At 46.7% G+C, this 27,990-nt stretch overlaps 1 protein-coding gene across 4 annotated transcripts in view; it reads right to left on the bottom strand.

Moving 5' to 3' along the window:
* NTRK3 (neurotrophic receptor tyrosine kinase 3) overlaps nucleotides 1–27,990 on the bottom strand; it is a 216,885-nt gene that overhangs the window by 61,809 nt on the left and 127,086 nt on the right. Inside the window, exon 13 of one of the 4 annotated variants that reach the window (XM_030955025.1) lies at nucleotides 15,868–18,576. The exons of the other annotated variants lie outside the window; for them this stretch is intronic. Within the exon in view, the coding sequence (XP_030810885.1) occupies nucleotides 18,458–18,576 (119 nt within the window). The 3' untranslated portion in view covers nucleotides 15,868–18,457. Of the gene's footprint in view, nucleotides 1–15,867; nucleotides 18,577–27,990 lie in introns of those variants that run through there. 4 annotated transcript variants of the gene reach the window in all.

The raw sequence follows: 27,990 nt of genomic DNA, 5'->3' as shown, positions 1-27,990 counted from the left end.
CTCTGCCTAATCTGCTCGTGCTCAAGACACATCTCAAGATCCTCTCAGGTTAAGACAGTCACTCTGGTCTCCCTTGCTATTGTCACCTCTGCAAAGCCTGGGGACAGGTTCACCCTGTGCTTGCCAATGTCTCGGCATGCACCAACTCCTCCTCAGCTGGCTCCCAGGGGAACACAAAACAGTGCTGATGGGACCAAAACCTCACTAACATTCCAGGTAAGGGCTTAAAAACCATCCAATGATTCCCAACATCATCTGCACCTTCCTGATTTCTGTCTGACACTAGGCTGGAAGGATAAACTGCCTTTCCAGCTTCAGCAGCTTCTGTTTCCTTAGACATCCAGCACCAGCTGCTCATCCTGAGGGGACACTCAGGCTCTGCCTTTTGTATACAAGGTTAGCAGACAGCTGGCATCTTCTGAGGATGACGACTAAGAATATCAAGACATGGGTAGAGGGGGGAAATGAGTGGGCTGCAGAGGTCTTTGCACTGGGTGAATGCCCAGCATATCACAAAAGGGATCTTACACAAAGCATCGTCCTCACCAATTCATTGATACCCTCCAGCAGCTCTTGGAAACAGGGACTGGGATTCTTGGCAGGGTGGGAGGAAAAGGGAAAGAGAGAGGAGAAGGGAGTCTTTCTGGTGAGCATGTTTTCTTTCCACCAGCCAGGCCCCTAGGTCCCCTGCTGCCAAAGCACTCAGAATAAAACATTAATTCAATACCACACATTTAATTACACATTATTTGAAAGTGAATTTATTTAACAGAGGAAAATAGTCTTCAGAGAGCATCTGCCTCCTTCAGACTCATGCGTCTGCAGGGAGGGGGGCTTGGAGAGGAGATAGGAGGCATAATGGTTTGTTTTACATCAGCAGCTATTGCTGTTCAGCTCATCCCTTCAGAACAGGAGATTTTAAGGAGATAGAGTTGTGTTTTGCAGCAACTTACCAGCTGATTTGATTTTCCAGCTAGTTTTCACTTGATTGGAAAGTGCTGCTGCAGACAGATACCACTTGTCTTTCTGTTTTACTATTTTTCCAGGGAAAAGGCAGGATTACTGGTGGAGGGTTGGAGGGGGATTGGCTGCCCCTCGAGGCACCACGTGATAGTCAGATTTCAGGCTTAAGGCTTCAACAACACAGGAATCAGACACTTAACAGCATCCCATTGCTGAGATGGATAATCACAAGAAAGTGGGAAGTGACCGGGGCTCAGCAGCAGCCAGGCAGCTTGGGGAACGTCTGCCAGCAGGAACACAGAGCCTTACCTTCCATCCTCGAGTCACAGGGGCTCAGGGCTATGGACTGCCCAGCCTGGGAGGTGACTGCACAGCTCTGCCTGCTGCAGCAGGGCCAGGAGCTCAGCAGAACCTGCTTTCAGCAGCATCCAGCCTCACATTTCCCCAGCCAGAGCTCCACTGCAGAGATGGAGCAGAGTCCAGGGCCTCACGTTTCCCCAGCCAGCAGAGATGGAGCAGACTCCAGGGAGCAGCCCTTCCATGGCTGAGCTGCTGCAGAGTCAGAAATGAGTTCCTGGGTCCTTTGAAGGGAGGAGTTTGCTCACAGTGAACTCAGCCCAAGCTTTGGTCTATGCTGTCCTCTGGCATGCCCAGAGTGTCCCAGCAGGCAGATGCCACACAGGGCTGGCTTAACTGGTGCCACATGAGACTTTCTCCCAGCCCTCGTCCCTGTACTGGCTCTTCACTCTCCTTGATTTGGGAGCAGCACTGAAAATCTCCCTTATCTCTGCAACAGCCTTGATTAGACTGCATTCCCCCTCACCCCATGCCAGGCACCACCACTGCTCCCTCCAAAAGGTGCCAGCAGAGCTCAGCCCAGCCAGTACTGACCCCCACAGACATCCCATGGTCAATCATTGCCCTTTTTGGCCTCAGCAGCCAGATCTTGCTGCTGTCATTCCCATCCCAGCCATGCCGCAGCCTGCTTGCACACCCATGCAGATATCGCAGCACAGGTTCAGGTCACAGCGTTAAACTTTTCCTTCTAATTCTGAGTATTTAGGGGGTTTTGATACTGCTGTTTCAGTGTTGTTCAGTCACTGCCCTTATTCACAGTTTGAAGGATCTAGCCCACAGCATAATTGCTAAAAAATTCCAGATATATTGAATATGTTCTGGAAAATATGTGACTATTAGAAGGGTGGCACTAAAGAAAGAAGCATGGTTTGGAAGTGGTTTAGACTAAAACTGTGATCTCCATTATAAAGCACAGAACAAGAACTGACCCCAAAGTTGGGTGCAAAATGAAGAAGTATTTTTAGACAAAGTGCAGTTTCCTCCAGATGTGGAACTGCATAACGACTTTCAGAAAAATCTGTTGTGACAGAATTCCTGGACCGTCTCAAAGCAGAAAATTTGGTGAAAGAGCCTTGTGTTCTGCATTTTCCAGCTAGAGCTCCAGGCAGGTTGGAAGTGCTTCTGATTGCTGCTGTCCTCACCACCATCACAAAGAATAAAAGGACAATTTTGAAAGAAATGTAAAATCATCTCTTTGTGTGTGTGTGTGTGTCTGTAGACTCCAGGTAGTAATATCACTTCTTGCCCCATGCCCAGTCATTTTCCCACCAACAACTTTGCTTGGTGGTCATTAAAGGAGTGGCTAATGCAGCCAAACCCATGGAACAAGAAAATTCCAGAAGTGAGGCCATATGGAGCAAAAACATGAGGTGTTGAGAGACAGCTCTCAGGCTCAAGTTATGATTTTGTTAGAAAGTCTCTCTCTAGTTTGCCCAATTTCCATCTCCCTCCTTCCTTCCCACCTCCTCCAGCTCCCTTTCTCACAGGACCGACACAGGAGCTGTTTTTATGTCCGTGCCTTGATGAGGTGTTCCCTCAGATCCATGTTTTCCTAACACCCCAAATGGACCTTGCTCTGTCTTTGTTTCTGCCTGAGGTTTCCTTGGCTTGTTCTGCTTGCACATCCCTTTTTCCATCTCACCAGCTCCTCCTGCAGAAGGAAACCCCTGAAGGAGGAGTAATGTGAGACAGCTCTGCCTGCTGGGCTCTAAAATTACTGTGGTTTGGGTGATTTAGGCTATTGTTAAGAGGCAGCAAATTATGCAGAGAGGGATAAAGAGGAGGAGGATCATACAAAGGAATTACTAATCTGATGGGGAGAGCAGCTGGTCCTCATTTAACCCTCCAGGTCTGTGCATGATTGTGCTCCTTTGCCCGGTGCCTGAGTCACAAGTAGCAGCTAATTTTGTGCTGGTGCTCCTGTGAGGCTGCACACCAAGAGAAATCCACTTTTCCTCCAAGGTTCCCCTTGCTGTAGGAAAAAAAAAAAGAGGGGAGAAAGGAGCCCACCAGCACCCTGGGTCCATCCTGCAGAAGAGGATCCCTAAAGGCAGCAGCTCAGCCGCGCATTGACTCCAAAGCTGTTCCATGGTGGGATCCAGCTTGTTCTCCAGGCACTGGCTGTGCAGAGGCGCTGTCCAGCCAGCACCACCTTCCTCTGCTTGGCACAAACAAACCTCTTTGGGCAGTGAGAGGTGAACCAGAAATAGGTCTCCTTGGTTAGGCTTTGAAAATCCCTCATCACCAGGAGGTCAGCACTGTTTAAGGACCCATGTGCTCTTGTTAGAGCATCCTTCCCTGATGGCACTGCTTCACTGTGTCCCTTATTGTGGTTATAAAGGAGAATCCATGCTGAGTTATTGTCTCTGACACTCCCAGCACAAGGAGAACACGGGGTGATAAAACAATACATATTTGTCCATTTTTCTGTCTCTCATCCTTCAGGAATGTCTCACACAATTATGAGCCAGATGGTTGGGGTGAATTTTCACAAAATCCTGCACAAATTTCAATGAGTGCAAGAGGGGAGAAAAGAAAAGAATCCTACAGTTTTCTCCTGTGGCCAAACATCAGTGTCTGCACCAGAGAAAATATACCCAGTTAATTCTTCTTAAAGGCCCTGGTGAGACTCAAGAAAACATTCTGCAGTGCTGGTAGCCTCAGAAGACATGATTAATTGCAGATGGTGAAAAGGTGCATGTTCAGCTTTAACTGAACTCTGTTTGAAGGCTGGATGATTATTAAGTTGGTATTCAAGGCACATGGGGAAGGCAACCTATGAGGATCTTCAGCTACAAACCCAAGATATTGTATTTATATATATAGATATATATACACACACACATACTTTATATATATATCATATGTGGCTTAACAGCTTAAATTTAAATGTGTATTATGAAGTTTTACAGCAAGAACATACTGCTAGTGGAAAGGACCAAAATCAGCAAGATTTCTGGGGAAGGTGGGAAAGAGTAATACTGTTTTTCAATTACTTGAGGATGCAGAGGCATACAAAGAACCTCCCAAAGCTGGCAACAGCAGTTTGTAAATGAATATATGTAGGTGATGCTGCAGAGCACTGAGTGGGGAATAATGGTGGAAAGATCTTCAATACCTTAAGCTGTTTCTCCTCACTAGCCTAGGACAGGTCTCATTTCATCCAAAAATACCTTGAACAAGACTATATATGTTGCTTTCCTGAACTGCCTTAATTGAAGGGCCAACATCAGATATTGGGATCGTAGCATGGCAAAATGAGAGGCCACTAATCCAATCCATCAATCTCCCTACAAATCCTGTTTCCTTATTGCAATGTGAGCTTGGAAAGTGACCCCAAATTCAGCCTGTATTGAAAAGGTCACCTTGAAGTCTTTTCTTTATCAATCAGAGTTTAAATCAAGTCTTTTAACCTTTTCCCAGGGCAGAGATTTTTTTAAGCAGGTAGTGGGAAAACATAACAGATCAATATCTGAGTGCATATGAGCACTGAGTTCAAAACTTCACTCAGACTTGCATTTACCTAGCCAGGCTGCAATTCTCCTGCAAACAGAGCTCACATCAAGTTGTCTGAGGTCTCCAAACTAGAAACTGGAATTGTAAAGAGAGAAGAAAAAAATAAAAAATAAAGAAGGAATGAATAATTACCGAGCTGTTAAAAATCGCATCTTCATTTCTGGAAAGAGTTCAACGAACAAAAAAATTCCTACGCTGCCCAGTTTGCTTCATTTATCCTTTCTTAATGGATAGTGCTGTTTCTCTGTGGCATAAATTGCATAAATCTCTCTCTCTAGGGATTCCTCTCAAACACATCCCAAATCAATGGAGGCTCTGGCTGTGTTTGGGACCTTGAACATAGTCCATGCTGCTGAAAAATCCCTCAGTCCACGATTCTACTCTGGTTCCTGCCTTCAGCATTTTCTTCTAGATCATTAGCAAACATCAAGAAAAACACAGGTGATTAACAGTGACTTCCAGGACACATCACTTTCTACCTCTTTCCAATTGGAAACACTTTTAGCAACAACTCTTTTCTGTCTCTTGCTCTTAGGGCAGATTTCTACACGGGCTCTTTGTTTTGTCGATGCATTTGTCAATGCTTCTACCCCTAGTCATTAATTTCAGATGCCTGGTTCTTGTCACATACTTGTGGAACACCTCAGTGTACTTTATCCACTGAATTTCTCTCAGATATGGTGGCAGTGAGCTCCTCAGGATTAGCTGAGTGTGACCTCCCACCCCTTCAAGCCGCATTTCTTTGGTCTTCACAGAGCATTGCTTTCCGGGTGTTCTCCCACAACATCCTTTAAAGTTTAAGAAGATTCCCAAGAATTTCCCAGAGCAAACACCTAACTCACTGGTCTGTCTCTTGTCCCCATTATGTCCACCACTTTCCAACTCTCATCCATCTGCCCAATTTTAAACAGGCAAATTAAAATGTCAGCAAAGAGCTTGGCGAGTTGTGTGCATGCCCTCAGGATGTGCTCTCCATCTCTAGAGGATGCTCACCTGGTCCCGTGCCCTTGAACAGCTGGTCACTGATATGAACTCTTCATCCTCCATAAAGTTGGATGCAATTTTGGCAGTTGAAAAATATTTAATAATCTTTCTCTCCTGTTATCACTGATTCAGGCTGGCTTTTGTTCTGCCATCAGTGTAAGTACTCCATATATCACTCTCAAGATAAACACTTTCTCCTCCACATTCTCTGTACCAGATCCCCGTTTTCCTCAAAACTCCAAACCCCTCCTTGATGTGACGCCAGTTTTGTTGCCTCTGAGATGCTTATGAGCAAAAGGACTTCCCTGCCTGAAATACACCCTCAGCATCCGTATGGCTGCCGCTCTTTCCACCCTTTGTTTTCTCCTGCATTCTTCTTCCTCCCCTCTCCTTTCATTGTGATACTTCAGCAGTGCTCCATTATGGTTCCAGTCTCTGGCTTAGCCAGCCTGGTGTATGTCAGTCCCATCACCCTGCCTTTTATTATCTTTATTTTTACTGGACTGAATGTTTAGGGCAGCCTTCCCAACTGTGTCTGAAAGACCTGCATTAAAGCCCAGCCAGCTTTCCTCCACTCATTTTGCATTCCCTGTAAGCCAGCTCTCCAAAAGGCCACTGGTTTTGTGTGGCTGCCCTTTCTGCAGACCCTCCTCAGCACTTCAGCTCCACAGGGAATATAATCACTTCAATTTCAAGTGTATTTATTACTGTTGCTCAATTTCCTTTAATCTGTCATTTCTCCTTCTCCTCCCCCTATGACTGCTTTCTTTTCATTGAGCTGTGAGTGCTCTGAGGAGGTTTTTACCTCTGACCCTCTCTGCCTGCTCCAGCCCATCCCTGCACTGGCTCACGCTGGGCTCCTTCTGCACTGATTATTGCTCGTTACCGTGTGGCTTAATGAATGTGCTGGGCCCTTTGCAGACAAATGCATGTGTCACAGGCAGCACCTCCCACTGCTGACCCCTCAGGACTAACTGAGGCAGAGAAGACAACACTTTCAGGCACAAATTGCCTATATTATCAGCACTGAGAAGGGAAGAGACCGAGAAATCTCCAAGGCCTGTCTGACTCTTAACAACAGAGTGCCCATGTCTGCCTGAGTCTTGTAAAACAACACATTACTGGGCAGGGAGAACAATGTTTTTATGTAGGGGATGCATGTCCCTCCAGTGACAAGGCTGTAAAACCACAAGCATCCCTTCAGAGCTGGAGCTGTAAGAGCCAGAGAAGCCCCAGCTGACATGAAAACCATCAACGTGCCTCCCCATATGTAAAGCTGTGTGAGCACACACACCTCCCGAGGCTTAATTGGTGTATTAATGTATTAAAGCACTGACACAAACAAACAGGGACTGCCTTCATAAGCTACAAAATCCTTGAGTACATTGTAATTAGCTGGGCTTGTTAAACCACTTAATAAGCAATAGATAGCATGTGTCTGATGCCCCTGTGTCTTGGCTCAGAGGGAAAGACAGGCAATTGCTTAAATATGAAATGTGTTCAGTTCTTAGGTGAATCCTCAGAACTGTTCCACTGACATAGGGAACTTTTGCCCAGGGCAGACACAGCTGAGACCAACACCAGGGTCACTCAATACAGCCCCCCTCCTCCCCTTATGTCCTGCTCCCAGCAGACAGCTCAGGTTGTGTCAAGGAAAGGTGGGAAGGGCTGGCACTGGGAAGCAGCAAGCCATCACCAGCATTCCTGCTGTGATCACCCTTTTCTCACTCCCTGAAGAGGCCCAGGAAAGGGGGAAAGTCAGCAGGGACACAGCCAAACCAGGCAAGACAGCTGTAGAGCTACCCAGCATCCCTGAATGCAAATGGGCAGGCAGTGCTTTAATTTTATCCCAGATCCCAATCTCACTCCCACAGCGCTAGCACCCATCCATGTGCCCCTGTGCAGTCCAGCTGGCTATCCAGCTCCAAATTTAACTTTCCCAGCACACCACCACGCACCACTGCAGCTTTCCCAGAGCAGGCAGAGAAAGAGAAGCTCCCTCAAACACCGCCTCCACCCCAGTCCACCACGGGGATCTGCAGCTCTGCAGCTATTCCTAGATCCCAACTGGATTCTTCTTTTCATCTTTGTTCTGCCTCCTATTCTAGTGCTGAACCCCAGGCCTGCTGCCTTGGAGCTTCTTCCAAATGCTGCATTCATCCATTTTTAAAGGTGACCTTCCAACTTTAAAGGAAGTTAGCGAGCCTCACTGTCTTCATTTGCCCTCTCCTTCTTTTCAACCTGCTCTTTATTATGAATTAAAAAGGGGCCTGAAAGGTTTTCTCTATTAAAAATAAAAGCTTTAGAAAGAGCACGTATTTCCAAATAATTTCTCTCCCAGTTTTTGCAGCAGACATCTTGCATGTCATGGTGTTTGCTTGCTGCAAACCATCAGCTGCCAGCCCTGATGCTCTGATTCAGCCACTTACCTGACCCTGTGGGGTGCCTGTCACCCCACCCCACCCCTGGCCACTCTCTCCCTAGTTCTGTCACTGCTCTTTGGCCAAGCAGTGCCCTGAAAGGCTCTGGGTGAAAAACAACTTTTGAGTGAGCAAAGTGGGGTTATTTTTAACTTGGACAATACCAGATACTCAGGCTAGACTGTGGCCTCATAAGCTCTTGTGCTGGCATAAATGAAATGCAGCAAATAAATGAAGTTCTCTTTATTTCACCTTACTGCCAAAAGTGCATTTTACAAGCCCTGGGGCTGCATAGCAATGGAAGGGGAAGGTGTCTCTAGCCCTGAGCAATAAGATTACTCTTGCCAATGAATTGGTGACAGTAATTAAAAGGGAAATAGCAAAGCAACATGAGAGTTTCCTGCTGTTCTGCTACAACATTTTGCCATTTAATCAGGACAAGCAGAACATGAATTTTTACTGTAATACAACTGATATAGGAAAGAAAACCATGATCTGATAAAGTGAAAGCTCAACTTCCAGCCCTCCTGCTAGATTACAGAATCAAACAGACAACAACGGCAAAGCACAAAGAAAATAAACCAAACAACCTGTCCCTCTCCCTCCCTTTCCACTCTTTGGCTGTGAGTTCTGCTGCTATCCAGACAGGTTGTGTTGGATATTTCTTTTTGCCAAGAGGTCAGGACACCACAAATCACCGCCATGCAGCTACACTCTGGATTTAATCATCAGCATTTGCTTCCATCCAAGAAACCAGGGATGTTTTCTGAGCTAAGGACATCTGCCTGCCAGGCATGAGGTTCACACTCACAAAGTCATTTCATGCTGACCACCAAGTGACCACAAGCAAGCAGGAGCCCTTATTCACAGCTGGCTCGTGCCACACTGAGCCTGGAAGTGCTTGGCTCAGTCAGGAAACACCCAGACTCTCTTCCCAAGCTATTCAATAATCCCTACCTGACACTGTTTGCCAGGCTAAGTGTTAATCCTTAAACCCTGCTTGATCCCATAGCATCCCTAGGACTCTCTCATTCTCTTTCCAAGCCAACACATCCATGTTTTTCCTGACAGCCCCACTGTGCTCTCACATGCTCACTTGGACATACACTTTAACTCTTTAAAAGCCAACCATCAAGCTGCACAGCATGTGAAACAGCTGATTATGCTCTTCCTACAATTATCTACTGAAAGTAGGTGAGTAGTTCAGATTTTTAGGAGAAAAAGAAGGCTTCTCAAAGCAAAGGCAAGCTTTCAAGGAGGTACTGCCAGGTCAAGTTTGAGTACAATACATAATGGAAGGCTCCTTGCTTCGCCTCACAGCCCCAGCCTTTCCTTGGCTCTGATGCTCAGTTTTATCTTTGGGCTATGAATGATTCATGGAGCCTTAAAATATATATAATCTATATCTCCTAGAACAAAGAGTCTTTTTTTTCAGGGGGTTTTAAGGGAGCAGGGAGCAGCATGTGTGCTGCCTGCACTTGGGCTTGGATGTCCCTTGGGAAAGGACCCTTGTGGCTCCCTGCCTCTTCCCAAACCCAAGCAGCTGTTCTGAGCTTGCAGCTGAGCCCTGTGAGAGACCCCAGCTCAGTCTCTAGGACACAGGGATGTGCTGCTGAGGGTCTCCAGAGCTGCTGTGTGGAATCACACCCAGCTCAGAGCCAGGCTGTTCTCATCCATCCCTGGCAGTCTCAGTGTATGGACACTGCCAGTGGCTTGTGGGGGCTTAAATCATTTATACAGAACTGCAGGTGGGGAAGCTGCAGCAAAAACTTACCTCCATGTGACAGCCTAATCCCTTCAAGGCTCTATCATCCCGACCTCCAGTCCTCTGCCTTGGGCTGTGGATCACATTAAATGAATGTGTTTCTTCCCTTGGAAATCCAACACCACCTTTCCAACATGAACATTTGATTCCTACTACACACAAAAACACAAACATACACACCCCCCTGCATCATGATCAGCAGGCATCTACTCACTTCTCCAGACAAGGACACCTCTTTGGACAGCTCCAAGGATCTCATGCCAAAGGCATTTCCTTTTCCACTGCAGAGATGACCATCCTCTGGTTTCTTGTTGAGGAACCTAAGCATGGGGCTGGGTGAGATCTGCTGAAAGCTCCAAGCACTGGGGACCTGTTCTTACTCAGCAGGGAGCCCAGGGAGACGAGAGGTGGAGAGGTTTCAGAGAGGGAGGGCTGGAGCCCTCAGTGGCTCGTGTCCAGCCAGCTGTGGGATGGCTCCCTCCCTGTGCTGGCACACCAACAGCCCAGCTGGATGACAGACTGAGCAGCACACTGCTGTAAACTAAGGGCACAGACATGCCCCAAAGGCTTGAACCAGCCCTTCAAGGTATCACCCAGATTCCTGTGCAGCCCTTTGATTTCAGTGGCCCTTTCAGATCAAAGAGCCAGGTTTCAGTCTGTGCTGGATCTACAGCTCATGATCACCACATTTCCTTGCTCTTTGAGTCTTAAAGGTCTTCCTTAGAAGGGACATTGTCAATCCTTACCTATTTGGGTGTACATAGCCCTATCTTTTATGCTCAGGAGTCTTCTTTGTTTTCTAAAGATGACTGTCTTTTTGGTGAGAGATATTTGCCTTCCCTTGTGACACTGCTATTGATATAATTCTGCCCTTTTTTCCTTTTTTTTGAGGTTCATGCCAGCACCACTGAATCCAGAGAAGGAAACTTGGCAAAACATGAGATGCTTCACACATTACAGCCATGCAGAGAAGCTTGAGGACCTACAGAAAATTTTACCCAACTCCCAAGAGTCCACTGTGAGGTTAACAGGATTAGACTGAGCTCAGTCTAGTCACAGGATGATATTTTCACCCAAGATATATGGTCAGGGATTTTGTTACCTTCTTCTGAAGCCATGGCTATAAGATCTTCTGTTTGGATTGAGTGGCAAGCGTGTCATTGGCTGCAGAAAAGGCATTCTCTCTCTGTGTTGGCCCTGGGCAGGAGGGTTGGGACACACCACAGCCTTTTTCTGGCTGATTGCTAATGAAAATGAGAGACTGGCACTATCATCAAGTAGCCACCCTTGCAGTTCTGTGCTCTCACGTTTTCTAAAGGAGTCAGCAGCTATGCCAAACACCTCCCACAGCTGCTGCCATTTGGGCTGCATGCTCCTTCACCACACCTGACCCAGGTGGCCAAACAGGAGCAGCAGTGGGTGGCAGCCCTGGCCCCCAGCAGCTCTTGGCTCTTGTGGTTTTTCACTCCCACACAGTGCCAGACCTGCAGCATTTCCAGCCAGAAGAGCCCCTGCTTCCTCCTGAGCAGGGACTGACAGTTCCCCACTGACACTGTCTAATGCAGTCAGTTGTCATTGATGCATTTAGAGCAGATCCATCAAAATAATTCCTGCTACAGGTCTGAATCCAGCACATTACACACAGTAGCTCCCTAGAAGGAGAAAAAATGACACTTACCTGTCTTTAAGGGAGGCCCTTCTCATCTCCTGCAACGTCTGTGGGTGGTGAGATGTGCTGCCTTTGGGGGACTCGTACCTCTGCAGGTGTTCCAGCAGTGCTGAGCATGCGACTGGAGCTTAAACCCCTACACTTCCAAACCCTCTGGGACCACCCACTAAACCAACATGTCCCGGAAGCACAAAGCAAACCTGCAGCCACCTTCAGAAGCCTACAGGGGGCTGGACCAGGCACTATCAAGGAAGAAGTGACCACGCACAGCTGCTCCTCTCATCCCCACATATTGCCTGGCACTGATAAAGCAAACCCAAAATGCTCTGTTGATCCAGAATATCTCTAAAATTGCCAGGCAACAAGGCCTCATGAGGAAACCTGAGCAGAGGTATGACTGTTCATCCTGGCAAGATGAGCTGACATCAGTGATGCTGGAAATGTGTATTAGCATGATGTCACTGCACATGCCTGACAGTGGCACCAGGGACTGAATACTGGCAGGACCAGGCCTTGGAAACATCAGCTTGCAAGGCCAGGAGCTCCCTCTCTCTTGTATCAGATGTTGTAATATACTCCACCACCTCACCAGCCTAGTCCATGGCCTAAGCATCCCTCCCTCTCCTAATTATCTTAATAAACAGCCTGGACACATCTCTGACTCACTTAAGATAATGATGACCTGGCCAAAATCAGTTTATTCAGACATCCTGGCAGTTTACTGAGCCTAATGCAGCTCCAGTCTGGCTCTCCCTGACTCCTCATCACTGAGCCTGACCTCCAGCAGTGGCTGCTCTGCCACCAGTGGATGGAAACCCACACAAGGGTCAGACACAGGCTGCTCCCAGAATTCTGACTGGAGCCAGGAAAGATACTTGTTCTGAAAACAAGCTCTTAACTGTTCCAGAGGCCCAGCCAATGACAGTTTTTCTTGCCTGCTGAAAGACCTGTCAGGATGGTACTAATCCCAACATGTGAAAAAGAAACGTGGGGCTGGGGACAACCCCAAATAACAGATGACTGAAGGGTATCTCTGCATGTTACATTTCTGACTATCTGTCTGAAACATTCACTCACCCAATCCAAGAGCAAAACCAACACCCATCACACAACATGAATATTTGAAGCAAAATCTTGGAGAAAAAAAGGCCAAATACTCTGAAACAATAAACAAATGCTTACAAAAAGTCAACTTCTCTGCAGGAAACAGGCACCGATCACAAATGAGTCACTAACAGCAAAGTAAATCACTTAACCAGCACTTAGAACAAATCCCTCCACTTTGTATAGAACAACCAAAATTTATTCCTGCTGATTAGTCAGCAATTACACTCACAAGTTCAAAATAATACCAAAATTGAAATGTAGCTGTCTTGCAGTTGCACTCTGCTTTACTGCTGGGGAAACTATCATCATCTCTTTGCGAAGGAATCCTCCTGCAGTTATTTACTGGTGTGTGGGTTGGGATTTATTCTAGCTCTGTGGCATCAGGCCACATGCTGGCACCACCAAGGAGCCTGCCTGTCTTAAGGAAAGTAGTGGGGACAGCTCTGGAGAAACCACAGAAGATAAAGGCAGAGCAAAATGCAGCACAACAGCAGAAGATACATCATTGCTTCACCAGGTAAAGCACCTTTTCCAGCTGAGGGTGGGCAGGTCTCCCATCAAACTACACCCACAACTTCAAAGCAGCTGTTTGCACTTCCCCACAGTTTGTTAAATTTTCTTCCAACTGCTCAGGCTCTGCAGGCACTGGTAAATGCATGGTTAATATGGACTCTTTGACTCATTGCACAAACAGCACCAGAAGTGCTTCCAACCGTTAAGGAAAAAAAATGAAATCACTCAGCATTGATTTCTTCTGTGCTCTCTTGCTGCTGCTCCTCCAAACCTGTGGTTTTTAGCTTTACTACTGTGTCTAGGCCTCTTTATCCTCTGCTAATGCCAGGCTTAACCCTGAGGATCTGCAGCTTGTTCTGGGTACAAATCAGAGCAGAGCATTTGCTGAATCAGCAGAAGCAGCTTCCTCTGACTCCCCACAGCTCCCAGGAATTCCCTGGACAGCAGGACATAGACACAGGGAAAGGACAAAGGCCTGATGGTAGAAAGAAACACCAAACCACCACCTTCAAAACAAGCTCAAGCCTTTTGGCAGAGAAGGCATTGACTCCTCAAAAGCATATCTAAATAGACAAAAGAGCAGCAAAGAACATCAGGACTCAGTGTAATGTGGATAACCAGCTGCAGAAATTCAGTATACCCCAATCATGACCTACAGCATCCCACACACCCTGCAGCAAATCTGAGCTCAAGGACCCACAGCATGACTCCATCCTGGAGAGAGCTACAGTGCCAGAAACACACTGTGCCTGTCGTGCTCCCTCCAAGCAGGAGCTAGAAGAAACGTGACTCCATCTTTTTACAGTCAAAGTACAATGAGCCAAAACTTTCTCTGCTTGTTCACACACAGGTTCCACACTCTACAAGCCCTAAGGAGACAGGGTTGTGATGTTCAGGAGGAGCTGATCATTCCTGGAGGTCCTCTGCCCTCACCCTACCAAGCCAGCATCCCAAGCTCTTTCAGTAATAACCCTTCATTTGAAGAGTCATTTGCAGCCAGAGTGGGGAGAGAGAGCAGCACAGCATTATCAGCTCATGGGCCAGCTGTCACAAAGAGCATGGAGCCTTCACATGGGTACATCAGGCAACAGAGACAGCCAAGAAGAAAGAACAAGAAGAAACAAGTGCCCAGCCCCTCTGTGATGCCTGTCAGAGCCCATAGTTAAACCAGCTCCTTTTGAACTGACAGCATTGAAAGTATTGTGGGAACTCATACGTAAGGAGTCAGTTGCCCTGAAACACAAAGCAAAGTGAACCAAAGCTGACCATAGCAGCAGCCTGAGTAATCGGCTAATCAACCACTGTTTGCAATGTTTCTGGGCTGTGAAATCCCACAACAGACCCTGCAGAAGTGGAGGAGAAAAGACAGAGCTTCTAAACCCCATGTTTGTTTCCCATCTCAGAAAGAAAAAGGAAACAGGGATGGAATCCAATGCAGCTCAGCTGCTCATCCCTTGTGTAAGGTTGTGTTAGGAGACAGACATTTGTCTTGGGCACTGCAGACATTCCTGGAAAGGTTAAGGTCTCAGCCATCACCTAATCCTGTGAACCACAGCACCCCATCACTGCTAGACACACTCATTAGAAGGGAAGGTCATGCAGAAATTCACCCACAGCATCATTTGCAGACATTTGCTTGAAAGTCATGCCAGGAAGTTATATAGGAACAGAAGGATGCTGGAAAACATGTTTTTAATTTGCTCATCAAAACTCTCACCAGGTTTTCTAAGAGGGTTCCAGCACCATCCACCAATATGTGCTCAAACACACCCCCGTCCTCATGGCCACTGTCACCTGCAGGTTGGCACAGCAGCTTTTAGTTACATCAGCGACATCTCCTGTGAACAACTCTAAGACACAACTAAGACACACCCTCGTGCCAAGTCCCCCACACTGCAGGATGGTTCCTCTCTCCTCTTGGAGCATCCAACCACCTGGACATGAATTTCTAATGAGGAACCTGAGCACAGTGCTCACCTGTACCCCACTGCCTCTACAGCAAACACACCCTTGAGAGCTTAACATGAGGTTAATTGCTCCTGAGGAGAGCACAACAATCCAACACCCAACTGCCAATTTTGCTGGTTTCTGTCAATTTGCACAGCCAAGCAAGGAGACCCGAAGCAACAGCATATCCTGAAACAGAAGCACTGCAGCCAGAACAATCTTTTACTGTCAGGCTCCCTGAGAGATAAGGCTTCTAATAAAACTTTTTCCACTAACTATAGAAACTTGTCTTGGCAAATCCTGACACAATCTCCTGCAGTACCAGCTTGTCCCTGAGAATATGACCATTTTATGCTACAAAAACCAACAGGTTGTCAACTGAGACCATTAGCAGCTAAGCTCCCAGGCAAAAAAATATCTTTGTGCCTGATGAGAGTGACAGAAGCAAGAGCTACACCTGAGCAATGTTCCCAACACAACTGTAAATCCCACCCTCCGCACCCGCCAAAGAAGAAAACAAACCAAACTCCCCACACGTGGATCATTTCATGAAGAAGTAGACTATAGGACATGTCATTCTGAACATTTATTTATTTTGTCTTCAAAGAAGAGGCCTGGTGCAGCTGTTTCGTTAGAAAATAAAGTGTTTATTAAGAAACTAGACATTGAACACCCCTATAGTCTCTGTGAAAAGGGACCGTCCCATTTCCCATTAGCACAGGATGGTAGTTATGGCAAGATAAGAATGCTCAAAGATGGAGGAATCTCATTGACAGAAAATGAGGTAATGATTTACAATAATTAAAAATAAAATAAAATTTAAAAAAGAAACATCCTTAGACTTGCTACTTAAAGCCACCAATCGCAAACAGCCACGACTGGCTTTCGTTTTCAGCAGTGAGGAACCAGAGACTTTAATTGGTGTTAAACAAATTGAGACATCGATCACAGTGGGGAGAACTGCTTTTAATTATGTTGTACGGTCCGGAGGATTTCTTCTAAGCAGAGATGGACCTGAGCTGCAAAATTCAACCCTTCCTCTGCTAGGGTGTTTGGATATAGGCTTCTGGTCCAGGCCCACAGATGCATCTCTACGACTGATACACACAGTTGAGAGCAGAGTCCCCTGAACAGTGCTAGGGAGAGGAGACAGTTCAGACGGACAAGACATCCCCAGGTCAGGTGGGCAACTTCCAGGAGATGGGGAAATTCAGTTCAGACAAGCACCCAGTGATTCACACGCTCGGCGAAGCTCCTCCTCACTCTGTGAATCTGCAGAATTGAGGTGTCCATGGCACACGGCCGCAGGTCCTCTCTGGCAGTGCACCTCTGGCATTTCCAGCTCCGATGCGGGCAGGAAACGTTGGGAGATTTGGTCATGGTTTCTGAAGCCATCCAACCTGAGCCAGGTCTCCTCGTGCTAACGCAGATGCCCCCGTAAAGGCATGTCCATTAACTTAAAGCAATCTGCCACCATCTCTCCAGTACTCTTCTATTGCACTTTACCTTTTTATGCAAATGAACCAGGAGAAGAAGCAAAAGAATGGAATATTCCCAGCACTATCCCTACGGGACAGCTGATAATAAAACCTCCTGGCAACCTCCAGGGTGGTTCATGCAGGTCACCTGTAAAGGCAGGATGAAGCAGAACATCCATTCTGAGGCTTCTGCCCAGTTCTGGTGGAGAGGGACCGTAACTCTTTCCAGTGGCAGTGACCCTTGAGGGCTGGTGATTTAGAGACACCCCTGATGTGATAAGGTCACCTTGGGCCACCAAGAAGGCAAGAAAGCTGAGTGGCTGGTGAGCAAACTCCTGGTCCAATATTCCTCTCAAAAGGATCTGGCCACACCTGAAGCTTTTGGAATATTTTTGTCCTCTAGAGAAAATTTGCTTTGCCTATAGGTCATCACTGATATGTGTGAGCAAATCTGTACTTCCCATACACGTGACATCCAGAGAGTCCAAGGAAAGCCCTGCAAATTGCCAAGAGGGCAGCTGGCTTCTCTTGAGGACAGGATGAAAGGGTTTACTTTTCCATCTGAGAGGCTTTGGATAAAGTAAGACAAAAGTGGGATAGGAGAGGGGGAGAGAATACAAATATTGGCCAGAACAGGAGTGATACTCCTGTTTTTGCCAGAGAAGAAACAACAGAATAATTTTTTTTCCTCTCCTTCAGTCAGCCAGCCTCAAGCTGATGGTTCTGCGTATGCAACTGGGTTACAATCAATCTCTAGTGGGGTGGGCATAGAGGGGAGAGCTAAATGGGTCTGGAGAAGGCCCAGCAATGGGACCTGCGTGCGTCTGATACGCTTTTCCACTTTGCTTACTGCTCTAGTCCTGGCAAGGACACAGACCCTCCTGTGCTATGGATTCTCCATCCATGTGGGAAGTGCAGGCAACTCCTCAGATAAAGCTCATCATTTAAGCAGCAGGGAGAGACCAGAGTACGACAACAAGATAGTCAGATCCAACGAGCCGCTCTAACACACACAGACAGACAGACAAACAAGAGAAGCCTCCTAGAATATGTGCACTTCAAAGATAACCACACTCTCTTCCTGTCAGGGAAGTAAGATACTTTGTTCTTTTTTTTTCCTCTTTCCATCCTCATTCCTTCCAACATTATTTTCTGTGCAAGAACTGGGAGCGGGGCTGCCTTTGTTCTTACCAAAAGTCTTCCTTCTGCTTTAGTTTCTTCCAGGCCCCCCGCCTCGGCTCGCTCTGGGAGACCTCCCATGGCGGTGCCACGTAAGAGGTGATGGCAGCATTCACTGGGTGTTGCGAAGACACAAGCTTACAAGGAAAACTCCAAGCAGGGAGGACATGACTAAAGATGTCAGTTTGGTTGGCTTGGTTGTTTTTTTTTTTTTGTTTTGTTTTGTGTTTTATTTTAAAGCAAAAGTACAATTATTTACTGTGTTATTAGGATGACTCCTTTCAATTGGGTTTTAATTCTCTTTATTTTGCTCTCATTGCTGCTGTTGTGCCTTGCAGGAATATTTAACGAACACAGCGACCATTGGAGGAAAAGAACAACCCTGTTATCTGGTGACAGAAAACCACAGTTTCAGTTGGCTTTAACGTGTGTACAGGCAGGGCTGTAGAGTCCTATTAGGAGGAGACCTCAATCCATACAGACCACGCTTACTGCTTCCCACCATTTTGAGGGCACAGCCTATAAACTTGACATCAGAACAGGGACTTTTAAGGAGTTTTTAAAAGCCATGACGTCCTTTGCTGAAATAAACACTGACATCCTCAACATAAATGCCTTGGTTAAGAGGTTTGGAATGTCCAGGGAGGCTTATTGGATTCAACATAATTTCTCTGAAACCTAAAGGGGGAAAAAAAACAGAAAAAAGAAAAAAGCAAAATAAAGTAAACGAAAAAACAAAAAAGAGCAAAACTAGAAAAAAAGAGAGAGATATCGACACACATGTGATTATATAAAAAAGAACCAAATGAATAACTAGCAAACGGCTGCCATTAAATTAAAGCCAAAATGTCCTCTCCAGGCAGGGCTACCTCACTCTGTCTTTCCATAAAGAACAGGCAATCATTTCATGTGGAGCGTGCAGGCACAAGTGCTCTGAGGACAAGGGGCATGCAAGAGGTCTGGACAGACAACTGGGAACAACTCTTTTCCAGAGGTTCCCATTAAGTCCAAATTCCTACCTAGTCCATCTTTTCCCTAGGCAGACAGTGAGGAATAGGGAGACTCCTTCCTGTGCCTATTTCTCTCTCATGATTTATTTAATCTGGCACAACATTCTTGAAGCCAAAAAGTACCATTTCAAGGCTGGGGAGACCTGACTCTCATAACCCCACAGACCTTTCTTCATCCCAGCTGTCCCATCTACACCAAACCCTGCATGCTGGAGGCATCTTCTCCTCATATAACCCCACCTCTCTAAAAAATCTGATTAGGGTTTGCCAGAAACACTGGCCAGATGAGAAAGAAAAATAAGGGGAGCAGAGATCATGGGCAAGCTCCTTCCTTCAGTCCAACAAACTTACAGGGCAATTATAATGTTTTAAAGGGCTGTATCAAACATCTCCTCAGAATGTATCTGCCTTGGGATGCCCCAGCCAGCGAAATTCACTTGTTTGCCACAACAAAGACGTGCATGGCAGGATCTTGGGGATTTCTCTCATCTCTAGCAAATTCTCATGGGTTTAAAGGGTTTTTCCAAGAAATTAGTGGGATGTCTTGTCTATATAATTGCCCTAAGGTTTAGAAAATGCTCCTGCGCCTCATACAGTCACAGGATCCTGAACAAATCAGTTAAGTTAACTCAAGTCTGGCATCACCAGGGCAGCATGGAACAACTTGGATGCCATTAAGAATTGATCTCAATAGGAAGAGTATTTTCAAACAGGCTAGGAAATTTTCTCACACCAAAACTACACCAGCCAGAAGATTTTTCTTTTCCTCTTTCTTCTTTCTATTTTGTCTTTTATATCAGTTTATGTTTCTCCACTGCACTATCTTACTCCATCTGCACATCAAACACATGTTTCCTTTGATGGACCTGGGGACGCAGACAAAAGCTGTTTGTTTGGTTTGGAACTGTTTAACTTGTTTGGGGGAAACTATCTGTTATTCTCAGTGGCCCTTAAGGACTGATCCACATGGGAGAGTAAGCCAGGCTCAGCTCTGGTTCATGTGTCATAAACAAGATTCATAGGCAAATTCCAAGCGATGAAATATCATTAGTAAACGAAATGAGAGTGAAAAAGAGCCCAGCTCAACTCTCGTGGTTTAAAGCGATCAGAGTCACTGGGACACAAATAAACATGGCATCCCTGAACGTCACTATTTATCGTGTTTTGTTTTTCCATAATATAAATACATTTTATGGCTGCCAAAGGATAGCTGGGAAAGTCTATCCTCAACAATACCAAGTATCTCCAAGGAGAACTCCTGTCTGCTTTATTTTCCTTGAGTTTCTTAGCTCTGCTAAATTAAGGCAATTTCATTTCTGCCGGGCCACATCCAACAGACCTAAAACCCCACTGGGGACACACAGCCCCAGCGAGGGGACATGTGAAAGATCAGCAAGACTTAAGGCTGGGGACTCCAAGGGCTTTGCTCTCTCTGCTGTGAATCCCAGTGACAGCAGGGTTTTTGCAGTGGGGTTAGCCCACCACTGACATGCAGGGGCTGCCGAGGACGACGAGGAGCATGGCAGGAGGACAGCCCATGTTTCTGGAGCTGAAGGGCTGAACACACATCCCCGCTGGCTTGGGAGAGCAAGGCAGCACTGGTCCTTTTGGCATCCTCTCCTTCTGATTTATTAAAAGTCCCCAAAGAATCTGAAAAACAACATGCTTCTCTCCTGACTGGTTTTCTCTCTCTTCCTCACTGCTGTTTCCCCTATTGTGCTGCTACCTTTAACCCCGTTCTCTTGTATGGAGCAGAAACCAACAAGGCTCTTGCTAGGTTTATGTCTTTGCTGACAGATGTGAGATGGATGATGCTCACGGAGATGTCCAGGGTTAAAATGGGTGAATCTCAACAGGTTCAGAGTTTGGATGCTGCTATGACAAATGTCATCTACCATCACAGCTATTAGCTTCTGAAAAACTGGCTTGGAAATATCTTTAAAAATGTGGGGGCTTTGCTTTACTTTTTTTTTCTTTCTTTTTAAAAGGAAAAAGAAAGGAGAAATAGAAATATTCAACTTCCTAGAGTAGTTAGGGAAATTTTTAAAACAATAACTTTTGTGGAGTTTCACATTTGTCAGTGCCAGCTGGAAAATGGGAGGAAAAATACTATCTTTGACATTGGTTGTAAATTTGTAGGGAAACTCCAACATGCAAGCCTGAAAATAGTAAGGAGGTAAAAATCCCCACCCTGTAGATTGAAATCAAAAACATCTCCAAAGATCAACAAAGTTGGAAAGGGTCTGACATACTAAACTTTGTGCTCCTCCCAGTTCCAATGATATCACTTTTTAAATTAAAGCATAATATTTTCTCTACTAATAGCCATTGTATGGTAGTGGAATAAATGTATGGAGAGTGTTGGAGAACAGGGAAGGAGGAATGAGCTCAGATTTGCTGTGCGGCTCTAACAGCTTGAGATGGAGGGAGCAGATGGGACATTTCTCTAAGCAGGCTGGATGGATGTGGCAATGAAATGACAAGAGAATTGAATGCAACCAAACCATGCAATCAGTTTTTGTCCTCAACCCTGGCCATCCACTTAGTCCTCCAGAGCTGTCTCATGTTTCCCAACACCCTGGCTAGTGGGTTTTGGCCACTCTGCCCCATGCCCATACCAATCCAGTCTATGGACAGTGCCCTGCCAGGAACACACTTCCTCCACTGAGAGAGCAAAACTAAGGAGAAAATCAGATATTTTTTCACCTTGCCTTCCCTGTGTGCCTTCTGGTAAAACTGCTGCTATTCAAATAGAGTATGCTTCTAAAGTCTTGGAGACCTGAGGCTGCTCCACATCACCTGAGAGGAGCAGCAGGGATTGTCACATGGGGAGGCGAGGGAATGACGCAGAAAATGATGCACTACTCCTCACAGCATCCCTATCTTCCACAGCAGGAGTGATGCAGACCAGTTTTGAGACCCAGGGATGGAAACTGCTTCTGAAACAGCAACATAAATTGCTGTGGGAACGGATGAGAAAAGCAACGGGATGCTATGTAACGCCTGGCAAAAATGGGTTAAACAAAAATAGCAAATTAAGGGCAACAAGCTGGCCAAACATAACTTTGCTATCCACACAGCTCACATTAGGCAAAGGAGCTTTGAGCTCTCTTCTGAGTTACAGCAGAATTTATGGTATAAAGGAAAAGCAGTAGGAGACTCCAACAACAGCGTACATTTTATCTGCCTCTCTGCGCAGATATGAAGCATGAATAGCATCAAAGAAAGCATGAAAACCATCAAGCCTGGCCCACATCCTGAGCAAAGGAAATAGCCATCCCTTTAGTCAAAGGCAGCACTGCTGTGTCTGTATCTGAGGGGTAAGCAACACAACAACCCAGGTTTCCTGTCATGGATGGGTTCATCTGCTGGGCTAGGAAACAAAACCCTCTTTTTTCCCTTCCTCTCACAGCATGTAACAGGGTGAGATGCAACCCAGCCTAAGGCCTCTCTTGCCACAACAAAGCAGGTCACAGAAGCTCAGCAGAAACACACTGAGAGGCTCTCCCTGATACTCTCAGATGCATCATCTCCTCTACTGTTGAAGGTAAAGTCAGAGCCCAGATCTCCTCTCATTTACACCAGCCCAACAGTGTTGACCACAATGGAGAACCTCAAGCAAATCCAGTCCACAGATGAATTTCACACTGATACATAGACCTCAAGCAGATCTTCAAGTAGATCACACCTCTTCTTAGACTAGAAAGGCTCTGAGAGCTACAGAAATTCTTATATTCCTTCATTTTCATGTAAACAGAGTCCTTATTCTCCTCCACGGCAGCTCACCTTGCATTTGTTTTCATTGTCCATGGTTAAACCTCTGGCATAAGAGTCTCCCACTTTAATCAAAGAGATTTGACATCACAGGAAGCCTCTTGGGAATGTGCTAGATGGAGCTCTAGCTACGGCTTGTGCCATCTTCTTGTGCTTTTCCACATCCCAAAATCACAAACAGAAGATCTCAGCGCTGTGAGTGGTTTGGAGGGCAGGGAAAGGAGGAGACGGGCTCAGAGCAAGAGAAAAGCAGAAGCAAATGGATCCAGGAGATCCCATTTCCACATCAATTTCTCTAATGTTTGGCTAGAGCAGAGGAAGGGGTAGGAGAATTCTGCAGGCACTCAATGGCCAAACAGCTTTTCCTTGAGGAAAGGGCAGCATTCACAGCTTTCCACGGGGTGAATTCTTGAGGTCTTTATAAGATTCACTAAACCTTTGGTCGGAGGAATTCCAGTATCAGCTGCGTTTCCACTGTTGCCACCACTAACGTAGGCCATGTCCATATTAGCCAGGATCACAAGTTTGTTTTCTCTGGAACTCTTTCATGGATGGAGTAGTTCCAAGATACTAAATGATGTAGCCTGATAGCTCAGGAGGCAGAGCTCCAAGATTCCCCATCAATCCCCCCTTAGGAAAAGCCCCAAAGTAGGAAAGCACTTAACAGGGTATAAAATAAAAAATAAGAAGGAAAAAAAAAATCCTATTTAAGACCAAGGGTGACAGGAAAAAAAAAAAAAAAAGCTATTTTCAGGTCTGAGATGGCCTGTGATTCGAGCCAAAGCTACCCTTTTGTCCAGAGGCACAGCCAGTGCTTTCTCTCCAGCCTGCACTGAGGTACAGCTATTTAAAGCCACTCAGAGGCCCACTGCATGATGGAAAGCAGCCAGATCAGTTGGGCCTCATCGGTTTTGTTTTTGTTAGATTGAAGCCAGAGTATGTGAAATGACTTGTAAGAGGACCAGGGAAGGGGGGAAGGCTGGGCACCCAGCAGTCTCACCCACGACACGCAGAGCTCAGTCTCTGCCTCGTTTAAGTGGCAGTGGGTCACAGAGGAGGTCTCTGAGCAAGGAGAATGGCTCTTTTGTCCCCTGAAATACCCACGGCCATGCAAAGACACGTGGCAAAACTCTGAGGGGTTACAGGTCAGCCATGAGAACACGCTGCAGGAAAGTGTTTGCAGAGTTGGTGGTAGCTGGCATTGTGGGCATTGTCCAGCTGCTCCCCTGCCTCTGCCTCCCACACTGACACATCCAGGAGCCTTCTCCTCTGCCATTCTCACTGCTGGGAGGAAAACCCTGTCTCCCTGCCTCCACAGGTCCCCACTTCTCACCACTGTGCACTCCTGCTGCCTCTGCACTCCACAAAGCCCAAGGGACCTGGCATGAAAGATCCCATCCTAGCAAGTAATGCATCATTTTCATCACTTTGGTTTTCAAATATATTCTTATGTCAATTTTTAATTTTTTTTTTCAAGTCAGCCCTCGGAGTGCTGCCAATTTAAGCACAGTGCACAGTGCTACAAGAGCTTCTTATTTCCACTTTGCCTGACAGGTATCCATGTCCCTGTGACACTGTCTCTGTTCCCCAGCTGCTTCAGATAGCAATAGTTACCCTAAGCGTTTTACAGAGTTATTGAAACCACTGACTAATGTGCCCAGAAATGAATATCCACTGGGAAAGAATCTGGTTTGGGCTCGTGTTCCTTAATTGCTGATTAATTCCAATTATGGTACAGCTGATCCACCAGTACCACAGATCATCACATCAAAGAGCCAACCAGTAAAGGAAGCCCCTGAGTTAGAACAGCAACAGCTCTGTTTCAAAAGTTCCTTTTAGCTGGAAAGTGCTTCATAAACATTAATTTGTTACGCCTCACTCATTCCCTGGGGAGGAAGGAGCTGTTATATTTAATAGACAGGCGGCAAAATGGTGTCACAAAGCAGGACCACATTTTCTCCAAGGTCTCCAAAGGAACGTGTGACAGTCCTGAACATCCAACAGGGAACAGCCTCGGCTCCCATCCTCTGCAGGAGCTCTAGAAGGGACAGAAGTGCTTGGTAAAGCCAGAGGGCTGGGATATCACAGCAGACATCAAGAAGAGACACAGATGGTGGGCAGGATTGCACACAACTGCTGCAGCCTGCAGCTGGGACCTCCCCAGCCCAGTGCCAGGGATGCTCTCCTGCTCTTCAGTGGATGGGAGGAGCTGATCAAGGCCCAGAATAAATCCTTGCTTGTTCAAGTCTCTTTACTCTGCCATCTGCTCCAGCAACACCTTATGTCATCTGGAAAGGCCAGAGCTGCCCTCCAGGAAGCCCAAGAGCTGTACAAGCCCGAGAGTCTGAAGTGTCAGGAAGTACATCCTGTGGGAAAACATGATTTTGTGGAGTTTACAAACCGAGGATGGAAACTGAGGAGCGCAGGAGATCTCAGCAGGCAAGGAGGCACCGAGCACTACAGAGGAGCTGTAAATGGGAACAGGAAGAGCTGAGGGCTAAAACACAGTGAGAGCAGCAGGGAGTTTCGAGGAACAAGATTTTGTTGATTTGTTTTAGGCTGTTTGGATGCTGTGCTGTCCGGAATTATTGTTCTTCGTCTGTGTCTCTCCAGTGCTCCCACTCTGCTGATTTCTTTAGAAATTAAGCTGCCACCACAGGTCTTCAGCTCTTGGTAATTGCCCCAGTAGAAGATTCTCAAAATAAGTTGTCTTCTGCACCAAAATATGTCAAAGGGTGTTATTACACTTCCCAAGGGAGAGCTCCCAGCTCCAGATTTTGTTTCGAGACCATGTCTTGATATCTTTCAGTACTTCACAAGCTCTAAAACACACACCCCAGGGCACAGGGAAGGCTGTGCTCTCCCAGGAGAAGACAGAAAAACATGGGTTTATGCTGATACTACAGAGTTTCTGTGGGACTGTCTGGATAGTGCCAACCAAACGAGTGTCAGGTATTTGTGGCTGCCTTCGTTCTGCAGCAGGGGCTCTGCTCCCACCAAACACACATGAAACATAGTAGGTTTTTGCAAGAGAATGTACGAAATGCCTGGAAAGCTCCTTGCAGCCAGTAAAGCACCGATGAGGTGAGTGAGGAGCCCTGGGGGGGCTGCTGCTGTGCAAGGAAACCCTCACTCCACCCCAGAGCAGAGGGTGAGCTTTGCAGAGTGGGGAAGGTCTGGCATGGCACAGCAGGGCAGCAATTCAAGATCTAAGACCAAAATGTGTGTCTGCTGTTGATTAGGGGACATCATTCAAAGGAGGGAGGAAGGCTCAGGAGTCTTTTCTGACAAGCTTTTCCCAGCTAGTGGTCCAGCTGTGAATTTTTGCTCAAGCAATCAGCTCTGAGCTTAACAAACTACACATCTGCCAGACCCTTCTCTGCCCCAGTTTGATTCTGGGTCTGCAAATAAGTCTCCCTCTCTCCCTTCTCCCTCTCACATCAACTCACCTAAATGCATAAGGCATTTAAAGCACTCGAGCCCAATCTTATCTTACACCGAGTCACTCTGTGTAAGCCTTTGTGCGTCGGCCCCACTTGAGCCATTGGCATGTGCTGATCAAACATCAGAGATGGGGCAGTGAAGGGGCTGAGCTCACAGGCCTCCAGATGGGGAGGCACTGCAACATGGAAACTCCTGCTATCCAAACACAACCATCCAAAACCTATTTTCCCTCCGCTGAAGGCTTTTATGCTTGAGAAAGAGGAAAACAACTTTACTTAAAAAAAAAAGAAAAGTAAGTCTTTCCTCTTCTCCATCATCTATCAACAAAAATCCTACCTTCCACCACAGCTAGGACAACTCCTCCTCTATTTTAGCTGCTCCTTGAAGCAAGAACACCCCACACCATGACTAAAACACACAAGAACATACGCTTCTAACAGCAGCTCCGCATTTGCACACGCAACTGAATGTGAGAGATCGCAGCCCAGAAGCCAACCTCACTCCCAAAACCAGCCTGGGTGTGCCCGAGTGTGCCCGAGTGTGCATGTGTGTGTCTGAGTGTGTCTGAGTGTGTCTGAGTGTGCATGACTGTGCCTGTACAGAGGAACCCAAGCTGCGTGATGCCAAAAGCACCACCAGAAAGCAGGGAGAGCGTGCACAGACCCTGCTGCGTGTGGGACACGTGGGATGGCCAGGGGTGAAGCGTGAGAGGGAAGCAGAGAGAGATGCCACAGCTCGGAGCACGTGGCAGGGAGCAGAGGAGTGCAGGAGAGGGGCCCAGAGCTGGAGCTCACACGTGTGGGGCTGAGAGCACAACGCTGCTGAACATTTACTCTCACATTACAGATTTAATGGCTTTTAACAGGAGACTTTGTAAGAGATCAGGAATTGGAACAAAAGGAGCTGGGGGAATAATTATCCTAACCAGGGGAGCTAAAGAACATGGCAAAATCTGTGCTGAGCAATCATGCTAATTAAAGGCACCCAGAAGAATCAGGATAGCAACGCCAAATGGTTTTCACTCTGCTGCCCTAATCCACTAACAGCCTCGGCACTTTGACTCCCACCAGCTGTGGGAAGGACGGCTCTGGGTGAGCTGTTTTGTAGCAATAAATGACAGAGATAAACAAGTGACACGGGGGGGTTGGTCCCCTCTGCAGTGGAGCCTGAAGCGATGCTTGGCCCGCCAAACCGAACAGTGGCTGCTTCGCACCAGCAGCCTGGGAGAGGACCAAATGCTCTCACAGCCTCCAGCTGAGCAGGAAAGATCCCATCACGCTTCCCAGAAAGCAGAACAGCTGCTGGCAGCTACCAGCATGAGGCTGAACATAGCCCACAGCCACCAGCCTGGTCCTTTCGTGCTGCTCAGCCCTGCTGCGCGGCTGCCTCTGCAGGGAGCTGTGTCACACAGCTCAGCACCCTGCTCTGGCCTGGGATGTGCTCCCAGTGCCACACCAGAGCTCTGGCAGCATTGGGTGTGCTGCTCCATCATTTGCATAGCTTCAATCATCACAGGGCTGGGTCTGCTCAGATTTGGCTTTCCAAGGTAAGGATATCTATGCAGGAGGCACCATCCTGATCTTCTAATGGTTAAAATTCCAGCTGGGGTTCTTGCCATCTAGCATCAGAAAAGCAACAGCTAACGCTGCAGCATGGGCACATTTTCACCCAGAAATGTGGAGACTTGACAAGTGCCCATGTTGTAGAGAAACAAAATGAACACTAATGCTTCAGCAGAGTAGAAGATTTACAGACCCAAATAAAAATTCCCATGCATGTAAATTCCCATGATTGTAAAACCCAATCAGACTCCTCAAGGAGCTGCTGAGCCTTGGTCTGGTGGGGATTTCAAGGGAATATCTTC

The sequence above is a fragment of the Camarhynchus parvulus genome, chromosome 10 (assembly GCF_901933205.1).
Source record: "Camarhynchus parvulus chromosome 10, STF_HiC, whole genome shotgun sequence".
Lineage (NCBI taxonomy): Eukaryota > Metazoa > Chordata > Aves > Passeriformes > Thraupidae > Camarhynchus > Camarhynchus parvulus.
This window is presented reverse-complemented; position numbering and strand designations above follow the sequence as displayed.